The sequence below is a fragment of the Sinocyclocheilus anshuiensis genome, unplaced genomic scaffold (assembly GCF_001515605.1).
Source record: "Sinocyclocheilus anshuiensis isolate Anshui unplaced genomic scaffold, SAMN03320099.WGS_v1.1 scaffold1128, whole genome shotgun sequence".
Classification (NCBI taxonomy): Eukaryota; Metazoa; Chordata; class Actinopteri; order Cypriniformes; family Cyprinidae; genus Sinocyclocheilus; species Sinocyclocheilus anshuiensis.
The window spans coordinates 4,850-16,119 of NW_015551066.1; the positions used below are offsets into that span (position 1 = coordinate 4,850).

The window sequence follows — 11,270 nt, forward strand, 5'->3', positions numbered from 1 at the left end:
AAGACAAATAAAGGAAAGGCAAAGAAAAAGTGAGAAATCTTTGGTTTTTATCCTTAAGAGGATTTCTGCTTTGGGAGCCACAAAATAAAACTATGTTTTTTCATATATTTCTATATACTCCTGGAATATAGTGTGTGTTTTCTGACTAAAGAGGAGGAGAAACGGAGGGCGGCACAAAAAACGCTGATGAATCTTTGGTTTTCAATCCTGCAGAAAATAATAAAGATGAACCTGAAGCTGCTCACACGCAATCACTGATAAACGCAATATAATAAACCATACAGCGAGAGATGACAGCAGAGCAAAGAACAGAAACTGCTGATATTTTCATATAAAAACAACGAGACGCCATCAGTGAAAGGAGTTAAAAAAAGACGTTTGCTTTGGCAAAGAAACAGAAACGACGCTGAAGCGTGTCTATACACAGTAGTATGAGCAGAGTCTTCAGATGAAGATCCTTGAGCATCAGTGCTGGAGGATTCCTGACCTCTGACCCCTGCTCCGTCAGATCGCCAGGAACACATCTGATAGGACAGACAGATGTGAGCGAATCACAAAGGTTAAATCAATTCAGTTGAACGAACTCGATTCAGAATCAGTTCACTCAGAATTGGCTTGCATCTCTCGCCGGCACCCGTTAGTACTCGTTTAAAGCCTTCTAACCGTATTGATAAAGTGATGTCGAGTTAGAGTACTAGTTTAAAAAGTCTTCTGAAAGAACCTCCACCCAACGCAACGAAAAAAATCTGAAATGCTTTTGGTTAGAAATCACCTACAATCGGCTCGTTCCACAGAACCGCGAATATAAACAACAGAAAGCCTCGTAGAAAGTCAATAGAAACTCTGTTACGCGAAACAATCTCTCGTCAAGAATCTGAAAGAGTCACATTTTTGGTTAATTTAGACGTTAGTTTAAGCAACTGATTAAGTTCCATCCTCCTTGAGCTTGACGATTGTTCGCAAGAGTTTTTGGTGATAGCACAGAATTGGGGCGGAGCCACACGCTCACTGCGCCTTCGAGGCCACGCCCACACTCTTGGTCGTCGTGGCGACGTCACTGTTCAGCTGCAGGTTGAGAGCTCCGCCTCCGGCCCCTCCCACCGACAGCAGATTGGCCGGCAGCAGAGAGAAGCTGGACGGGTTGAGGAAGAAGGGCGTGGTCACCAGGCTGGGGGCGGGGTTTCCCGCGCTAGTGTTGGCGAATAGTAGGTTTCCGTCGATGGAGGTCAGAGGAAGAGCGCCGCCAGACGCCAGAGCTGATAAACACAAACACCACAAACATATTCATACAGCAAAATCATGACTTTCATGTTTATAATTCCTCCATATCCTCATGTAGGCCTGGTCGATAAAATCGGTATTTAGTAACGATAAAAGATGTTTGCTGAAATGAGTGCTGTGTTTGCCTGTGATGAGGAGAATGTGAATAACAAATGAATATTAGTCGAATTTCAAATAAAAATTTGCTTTTGAACTAGTGCTGTCAAACGATTAATCGCGATTAATTGCATCCAAAATAAACGTTTTTGTTTACATAATATATATGTGCGTACTGTGTATATTACGTATATATAAATAGACACACATGCATGTATATATTTAAGAAAACTATGTTATGTTTATATATTAAATATATTTATATATAATATAAATTATATGAATATAAAATTTATACGTGTAAATATTTTCAAAATATATACTGTGTGTGTGTAATTATATTTGATAAATATACAGAGTACACACACATATATTATGTAAACAAAAACTTTTATTTTGAATGCGATTAATCGCGATTAATTGTTTGACGGCACTAGTATATATATATATTAGGGGTGTATCGATTCACTCGTTTTCTTGATGCATCGATTACAAACCCTGACGATGCAATGAATCGATCTTGAAACATGGATTTTTGAATCGTGAATCGTCGATTTCGGACAGTAATCAATTTAAAACGCTAAGAATCGAATGAATCGATTTCTATAGCGATTCAATGCTTTCAAAATATATACACATTCAATTACTATAAGCAGGAATTAATGGAGAGCTTGAACAGTGTTCGTGCCTCGCATCTCTCCTTCACACGCTCCAGTATTTATTATATTATATTGAGCAGCTGATGTGTGATGATCTCTCCTTAGTACTCGTGGCCAGTAATGCTAAAGTGAAGTAGTTTTACTTTTGCCGATGGAGAGGAAAAGTTAAATACTTCAGCATTCTATTTTATGTAAATGAGATACAGAAGTGTTCGCACTGAAAGAGAAGTGATCTCGCGCTCATAGACGTGCAGGCTATATCTGCAGCTGAATAAAAAGCAGAATGAACTGAAACGTCAAGACAATAAACACAATAAATAAATACAATTTATGAATGATGCAGTGCTAAACAATATATCATTTAGTACAGTACAGAAACTATAAAGTATATTTTCTACCTTATTCTGTGCAGAAAATTTAAATAATTGTTTGTAACGATCATAAAATTGTCATTAGGAAAAAATTATAGATTACAAATGATTGATTATTGTCCAGCAGTGTATTTCATTTCTTGTCGCAAATTCAAAGTAAGAGATAAGAAAATAATTCCTTGTAAAATAAAAAAAAATCATAATAAAACACAAAATTATTGCATGACATTTCTGTCATTTCTGAAATGATGGCTGCGCCCCTGGTGTGACAAAATGTTAGCCTATACATAATACTTTTAAAGCTCTTTTTTAAAATCTTGGCTTACATAAATTTCTACACGTCATGCCATAGCATCATTAAACTAGCATCGAACAATAGACAAAAGTGTTTTTCTCTCTAACCATAAAGGCTGCTGTGCAATTTGCCCCGACGAAGCATTTGAAGAATTTAGCTGAAGCATTTATTTTAAATAATCCTGTGAATGCACTTAAAGAATGCAGAATCGAATCGAATCGAATTTAATTGAATCGTGAATCGAATCGATTCGCTGACTACCAAAAGATTCACAGCCCTAATATATAGATATATATGTGTGTGTGTGTGTGTCTCAATGAAACAAAAATCCTTCCAGGGTTAATATCGATAACAAAAAAAACAAACAAACACATTTTTGTTACTTGAAATAAAATAATTGTTAACTGCACTAAAATACAAAAACTACAATTTTGATTTATTGGTTTATTCCATTTCACGGCGTCTCATGTGTTTTTAAATGCAATCTGTGTGATCGGCGCCTCGGATCTTTATATTAAGCAATGCATAAATACATGATGCTGTTTGGTTCATAATTGTTTATGCAATTTACAAAATTATATTTGATTTCATTTAGACGTTATGCACTTTTTTACAGACAGTTATTTCATTGCATTGAATAAACAGTTGAACGCGCTGCATTATTTTGCTCCTGTTGCTTCGGGAAGCAAGCAAAACGTTTCCTTAACACTTCTGCACATAAAACATAAGAAAGGAGATATTTGTTTACATTTTATTTGGTGTTTGACTGTTAAAACCAAAAAAGTATTTGTCATTTGTCTTAATAAATTGGGTAAATTAAAAATAAAGTGGTTAAACTTAAACCTTTTTTCTACTGCTCTTTGTTTTCAACAGGTTATAAAAATGTGAGTAATTTTTGAGACAGAATGAGATGAAGCAGTAGTTACCCTGGATGGTGGCTAGCAGGTTGTTGTTCATCAGCGCAGGAGCCAAACTCAGCAGCGCCCCGCTGCACAAACACAAGAACCAGCTCGTTAACACCTCGTTAAGTTTGACTTCGATACGATACCTGACTGCAATGTCATGATACTACTACTGAACCCACACTACGACAAAAACACAGAACAACAGGAAAACTCATTAAATAATAGATGATCCAAATGGAGATCATAGTTATTTTATCTATTAAAAATCGATTCATCCCTCTTAAAAAAAAATTATAAAATAATAATAATAATAATAATAATTGCATGCCAGTGCCACTACACAGACGAGCAACTACCGAGATTTGCTACATTGATAAGTTTGCTAAAAGGATAAAGCCAAATCTTATTTCATTATATAGTAATTTTATTTCGCAATAACAATTTATATCATGATATTATATTTTATCTTTGTTATTAATGATAAAAACATGAATGCAAGTAACAAAGTAAAGGACAAATACAATAAAGACACAAAATGAAATAAATAGGGCCCTGTTTGATTTTTTCCCAAATTCCATTTTTCTAGACTCTATTTTAATTGTTACATTAAGAAATATAAATCAAAAGGCATGTCTAATTAATTGAAATCATGAAACTTTCACAATTTAACAGCAATTTTTTTTTATAACTGAATGAAACTTTAATTATATTATGTCACTGTAAAATAAAAATGGTTTAAGAAATATAAAATAATACTAATACTTCATACTTTTGTAACACTTGATACTTAAGCCTGTCTTAATCTGTGATAATGATTTGCTAACGGCCCTGATCCAGACAGTGATGTGGTTTTCTAAGAGTTAGTCTGATCTGATCTGATCTGGAGCGACGCACCGCGGCCGAGGCGCTGCTGTAGATGGTTCTGAGGGCCGATCCGGGCGAGCCGCCGCTGCTGGGAGGATTGATCCGCTTCTCCTTCTGTCTGCGGTTACAGAACCAGACGCGCACCACCTCCTTCTCCATGTGCAGCTGATCCGCAATCAGTGTGATCTCCTCCGACGACGGCTTCGGACTCTGCTGCAGACCACACAATAACACTAAACATCAGTTGCCAGGCCAGAAGAGCTGCCAGATGCCACCGTGAGCTCTGCTGCCCTCTAGTGCTCACCTCCAGGAAGCTCTTCTCTAAGGCCAGACGGATGCTGGTCTCGATGCTGGTGCGCTTCTTGCGCCGGCGGTTCAGACTCTCACAGAGACCCGGAGACATCTCGCTCGCACTCGACACCACGCAGTCCGCAGACATGTGCTCTGAGCAAACACACATCAACCGCTTCATATTAGAAGTGCTCATTAAAGAATAATATTTCCAGTGTCATTTCTAACTTTATAATAGCATTTTTAACCTTATTAGATAAATGCATCATCTTTTATGTCACATTCTCAAATGTATTCAATAAATTAATTCAGAGTAATAAGACACTTTAGAACAATTTAAATCAGTGTCATTTCTTGCAGCACAAAAGCTGCATTTAGATGCATTTAAACTGTTTGCAGCTCAGAAAACATTTACATATGCATAAATCATCTTATAAGCAGGATTATTATAGTGAACTTAAACTAAAGCTCAAACCATAAAAAATTCATTACTTGAAATAAAATAAATATTAATGATTATACACACACACACACTCGCACACTCACACTCACTCACTCGCGCGCACACACACACACACACTCACACTCACTCGCACACACACACACACACACACACACACACACGCTCGCACACACACACACTCACTCATGTGTGTCAAAAAATGTTTTGTCTGTAACTCACAATATTAATCTCTATTGATATTGATTTTATACAACAGGTCAATAAACATGCAATTGTGCAGATATTCAGAAAGAACAGCACACTTGCTCGTGTGATACAGATTAACAACACACACAATATAAATATAAGCCGTAATCCTATACAGGGCATTTTTGCACCCATATCTTAAATTGTAATCTTGAGTATATTGAATTTGGGGTCATTGTAACTGTTCTACTGGACGACATGATGCAGAGTAAGTGTGCTCAATCAAGAACTGGTCATGTGTGTTTTGTTTTCAAAGTGAGTGACGCTCAATATTACACGCATCTCTCAGCTCTGGAACTATATGAATGCACAAGCACGATTCCGGGACTGTCTGTGTTTATGGTATTACTCTGAATCTGCAGAAGAAAGCTGTTCTCACCTGCGTCGTTCAGCCATTTCTCCAGCAGAGGTTTGAGTTTGCACATGTTCTTGAAGCTCAGGTTCAAGGCCTCGAATCTGGAGATGGTGGTCTGACTGAAGTCGTTTCCGTAGAGTTTCCCCATCGCCAGCCCCACATCACCCTGACACACACACACACACACACACACACACACACACATTTACTTAGCTATATAAATGGGTTCATTCCATAGGCGTAATGGTTTTTATACTGTACAAACTGTATTTTCTATCACCCTACACCTAAACCTACCCCTTACAGGAAACTTTCTGCATTTTTACAATTTAAAAAAAACTTGTTTACTTTATTTCTATAGCAGTTTTACAAATGTTGTCAGGTTAAGCTCACTTTTGGGTACAAATTTGTCCCCAAAATTTGGTTAAACAGGTACACACACACACACACACTCACACTCACACTCACACTCACACTCACACTCACACTCACACTCACACTCACACTCACACTCACACTCACACTCACACTCACACTCACACTCACACTCACCTGAGTGAAGCCCAGCTTGATGCGTCTCTGCTTGAAGCTCTTGGCGAACAGCTCGAGCTCCTCGAGGTCGCTGGCCTCCTCCGCACACAGAGTGTCGATGCGCTTCGGAGCGGCCGCTGGAGCCGGCATAGCCGCGATCTTCCGCGTCGGTGTGGCCGCCTGCAACACCATGAACACACACCATCTCCATCAACACTGAGAACTTCAACTGTACAGCCCTATGAAATCAGTTTTAATTCATCCCGAATTGTGTGTTTTTAGGAGAGACTGGAAAAGTGTAACACCAGACACAAGCCCAACTCCAGTGAGGGACACTGTGTAGATAAGCGGTGTGTAGATCCAAAAATAGTTCAAACATCAAAAAAACAACAACAAAAAAATAAATGGACAAAATAAATTCATATGAGCAGTTCTTATCTGCAAAACTTATTTTTATTTTTGTATTATTTATTTATTTTTACAAATTCTATTTTTTCAGTTTTAATTTTTCTGAATTTTCTTTCATAATTTTTCTGAACTCTATGGGGTTCAATTAAAATGTAGCATTCAAAAAGCATGTCTAATTAACTGAAATCATATTACTTTTACAATTTAGCAACAATTCATTAAAAGCTTAATAAAAAATAAATGTTTAAGGTCCTACTAAACACATTTTATTTTTCCTCAAATATTGAATTTTCTTGTTTTATTTTTACCAAAATTTGAATTTTTATAGACTCTACAGGGTTAAATAAAACTTTAGCATAAGCATGTCTAATTAATTGAAAGCATAAAACTTTTAGAATTTATCAACAAGTCATTAAAAGCTTAACAAATTGTTGTTAATATAAAAAAAAAAAAAGAGAAATATTGAATTTTCCCGTCTTATTTTTACCAAACTTTTAAATTTTCTGGTAATCAGATGAAGACATAAAACATTAACAATTTAATTAGTATTTTAATCAAATGAAAATGTAATTAGTGCTGGGCAACGATTAATCGCATCCAAAATACTGTACTGTGTATATTTATCATGTATATATAAATACACACACATACAGTATATATTTAAGAAAATATTTACATGTATATCAAATTAATGCTTTAATTTTTTGGCAAACAAAATGCTGCTCAACAGGGGTTAACGATTAAAATAAAAACAAGGATAAAAAATTGTGATTATTCCTTAAAAAATGAAGTTCTAATTATTATTATTATCATATATTAAGATTATATCATGATTTTTTTAGATGATATATTATTATTAATATCATTTCTGAGATGTGCACTTTGATGTGTATTATTGATGTGTACAGCCCTACTTTTGATTTATTTAACCAGAATTTTTCCGTGATATTCCGTGTTACACAGTGCATTCCATTTGTACGCCTGGATTCGTTCTGTTTCCTGCATCACAGTCTGGGCGTGCTGTACCTGCGCGGTGAGGGCGAAGCTGCTCTGCGCGGGGCTTTGAGGTAGATGCGTCAGGAGACTCTGAGCTTGCAGGAGACCTGAGACACACACAGACGAGTTAGAAACAGCGCTGAGGAGCAGGAATCAGCAGACGGAGGAGACGCTCGTACCGGTCTGACCCTGAGGAGACGGAGATATGATGAACTGCGGCTGAAACTGAGGACTGAGGGAGTGACCCGGCTGGACCAGGACGAACTGCTGCAGGTTCAAGCCCTGCGGCTGCAGACAGAGAGAGAGAGAGAGAGAGAGAGAGAGAGAGAGAGAGAGAGAGAGTGAGAGAGAGAGAGAGAGAGAGAGAGAGAGATGGACGCATGCAAGCACATGACTGATGTGTTTTACTGTAAAATATATCTATACTATAGTTACACAACGGTCTCTTCTGCTCACCGAGGCTGCATTTCTTTGATCAAAAATACAGTAAAAATTGTGAAATATTATTATAGTTTAAAATAACTGCTTTCTATGTGAATCTCTGTTAAACTGTAATGTATTTCTGTGATGCGCAGCTGTATTTTCAGCATCATTACTCCAGTCTTAATAGAAAGGTAAAAACAGCATTTATTTGAAATTGGAATCTTTTGTAACATTATAAATGTCTTTACTGTTACTTTTGATCAACTGAATGTGAATTAAAGTAATTTCTTCGACCCCAAACATGTTTGAACAGTACTGTATGTCTTGCTAACAGAAGAGGGCATCAGAATAAACAGCTTCTCTCTATTATTGTGTGAATGAGCAGCCGCTCTCAGGCGCGTGTGGTCTGACTGCAGTGGGAGTGTCAGTGAATTGGACGTCTCTGATTGGACGGTGAGCTGTCAGTCACTTACAGACGCGATCTGAATGGGCTGGGACAGTGTGATGGGCGTGGCCGCGGAGGCGGAGATACTGGCTCCAGTGGTGCTGTTCTGTTGACCTGCGGCCAGGAGCTGCGTCTGCGTCTGCAACAGCTGCGCAGACCCACAGAACACACAATCTGAAGCTTATACTTCTCAGGAATAATTCCGTTTAGACTTCATCTCTTTAGCATGTGTAAATAGCTCATACCTTGACTGTAAATTGTGAATCTCATTATTTTACGCCATATCAGCACCAAAGGCTGTATTCATAGCAAACACTTAAGAATAATAAGATTTAACAAAGAGGCAATAACAATAGTTCAATGAATTGTGCACAATAATTTAATATTATTTTTATGAACACACAAAAATATATGACAAAACTAAAACAAAAATACAGTTATTTACTAACTTCTAGATACATTCTTTATAAAAATTCTAATACATTCCAAGAGAAACTTGTCCATTAATGTAGTTTCTGAGCAAGACTGTTATCTTAACATGTGACCCTGGACCACAAAACCAGTCAAATGGGTCAATATATTTGAAATAAATAAGCCTTCCATTGATGTATGGTTGGTTAGGAGAGGACAATATTTGAAAATCTGGAATCTGAGGGTGCAAATCTTATATATCTTAAAATTAAATATGTTAAACATCTACATGTAAAGAAGTTGCATGTCTGTGTTTAAGTTTGATGTGTAGCGTGCAGAACAGGTTATATATTTTGTTTTATTTAATTATGCTACAATTCTTTACCTGCATTTTCGGATTGATTTATACCAAATTTGGCCAAAACTAGGTCAAATTGAGCAATTATAATATCTTAAAGGGATAGTTCACCCAAAAGTGAAAATGTCTTCATTTACTCAAGATGTTGGAGCAAATAATGACAGATGTGTAATTTTTTCTCTTTAAAAGCAGCAGCGTACTAGAGTTGTGTGATGCTCTATATTCTCACTGTACACTCCAGCGCTCCTCTCGTTAACGGAAACCTCGTTATGCAGCGCATATAAATTCTGCACAGATCTGCATACTCTTCTCCACCTGTTTCCGAGCGACAGAAGCGTGTTTAATCAATGCTTCACGTACCTGCTGGAGCAGCGCTTGTGTCTGAACGCCGCTGAACGCTGCTTGACCGCTCGGTTTGTGGCCATCCAGACCGTTGGCCTGAGCTGCTGATGAACACATGAGGGTCAATCAGTGAGTCAAACACACACAGATGCAATGAACCAGCAGCTCGTAACTCACCTCCATGCGCTCCGTTCTCCATGCTGCCTTTGCTCAGATATGCTGGATGGCTGCTGGAATCTGTGCAGAGAGAAAACAGAGCATCTCTTTACAACTAGCCAACATTTACAACAGCTGCTGACGACAGTAGGGCTGGGCCATTTTATCGATAAATACAATTTAGAGGTCGACCGATGTATCGGTTTTGCAGATTAATCGGCACCGATAGTCGATTGCTGGAACTATCGGTTATCGGTAAAAATCCATGCCGATAGTTTTCCAGGTTAGGTCCGTTGCTGGAGCGGCTGAGAAGGTTCACTATCATTATACAGAGCGAGAGCGCCCTCTAGAGGCAGAAACCACTGACACCTCATGCTGTTTGTTTTGACACGCAATACTGCGCTGCACAGAGATGCGGATTTAAACGCAGCCGACAGAAAATCCTGCCACAGAGTGCCATTCACATAGCTTTCCATTAAATTACATTACATTTGTCACAAATAATTATTAATGTACTGTACATAATGACTTCACCCTAGGCTGTAAAATTGTGTATTGTGCATTTTTCAGAGAAAGTTTGTCTTTCTGTGGCTCTAATGAAGTATGCTTCATTTATTGAGCTGTAATTAAGATCGTGCTTTTTTTCTTTCCATTTGCTGTGCTTTTTAAATGCCAAACTTCAAACTCATCTATGCCATTTTGTTAATTCTTGAAGTAAACTTTTGCCCATTTGGTGATTAAATCAAAAGTTTTAGACCGCCGCTCGAGCTGATATCTGTTCACTGTGGCGTCGAGCCGCCTTCAGATCGCTGAGTTCAGAATGGTTTCATTTGTATTTTGGTGTGTTTAGTGATTCTGAATGGAGCCGTATAGTAGTTTATATGCAGTCCTTTGGCATCTCCCTGTGGTATTGTTTGGTATGGCAGGTTGACTTGTGCTTATAATGTTAAAATTACTGTGTAATTGAGCTTTACATACTTTTAAGTTGTATAGAATATCTGCAGTGACATTTTATGGAATGCTTAAATCTATCTTGAATTTGTTTTGCTTAAAAAAATTGCATGTAATTGAAAAGTAATAATAACAAATACAAAGGTTTTAGTGAATAGAAAAGTTTGGGCTTGCAGTATTGATTTGGAGAGAAGGGGGTCTTGGAGTAAAAAACCACTGCTTCAGGTAAATGCAGGAACTTTATACCAAATTTGGCCAAAACTAGGTCAAATTGAGCAATTATAATATCTTAAAGGGATAGTTCACCCAAAAGTGAAAATGTCTTCATTTACTCAAGATGTTGGAGCAAATAATGACAGATGTGTAATTTTTTCTCTTTAAAAGCAGCAGCGTACTAGAGTTGTGTGATGCTCTATATTCTCA

At 37.5% G+C, this 11,270-nt stretch overlaps 1 protein-coding gene across 1 annotated transcript; it reads right to left on the reverse strand.

Annotated features, from left to right (window-relative positions):
* Positions 1-207: 207 nt before the first annotated feature.
* Positions 208-10,103, reverse strand: LOC107662118 (POU domain, class 2, transcription factor 1-like). Its single transcript, XM_016452028.1, has 11 exons — positions 9,918-10,103; positions 9,759-9,844; positions 8,658-8,777; positions 7,941-8,049; positions 7,792-7,868; positions 6,379-6,537; positions 5,851-5,992; positions 4,776-4,915; positions 4,432-4,684; positions 3,629-3,754; positions 208-1,256 (listed from the first exon to the last, which is right to left on the reverse strand). Exons 1-11 carry the CDS (start codon positions 9,937-9,939, stop codon positions 1,006-1,008), a joined length of 1,485 nt encoding a protein of 494 aa, XP_016307514.1. The 5' UTR covers positions 9,940-10,103; the 3' UTR covers positions 208-1,005.
* Between the last annotated feature and the right edge of the window lie 1,167 nt (positions 10,104-11,270).

What these genes read in the sequence shown, in the direction of transcription:
- LOC107662118 (XM_016452028.1), bottom strand. Translation starts at nt 9,939, where the DNA reads ATGGAGAACGGAGCGCATGGAG. An exon ending in CACAAGCGCTGCTCCAGCAG is followed by an intron (nt 8,778 to 9,758) that starts GTACGTGAAGCA and finishes GGGTCTGCGCAG; the next exon opens with CTGTTGCAGACGCAGACGCA. An exon ending in GAAATGGCTGAACGACGCAG is followed by an intron (nt 4,916 to 5,850) that starts GTGAGAACAGCT and finishes GTGTTTGCTCAG; the next exon opens with AGCACATGTCTGCGGACTGC.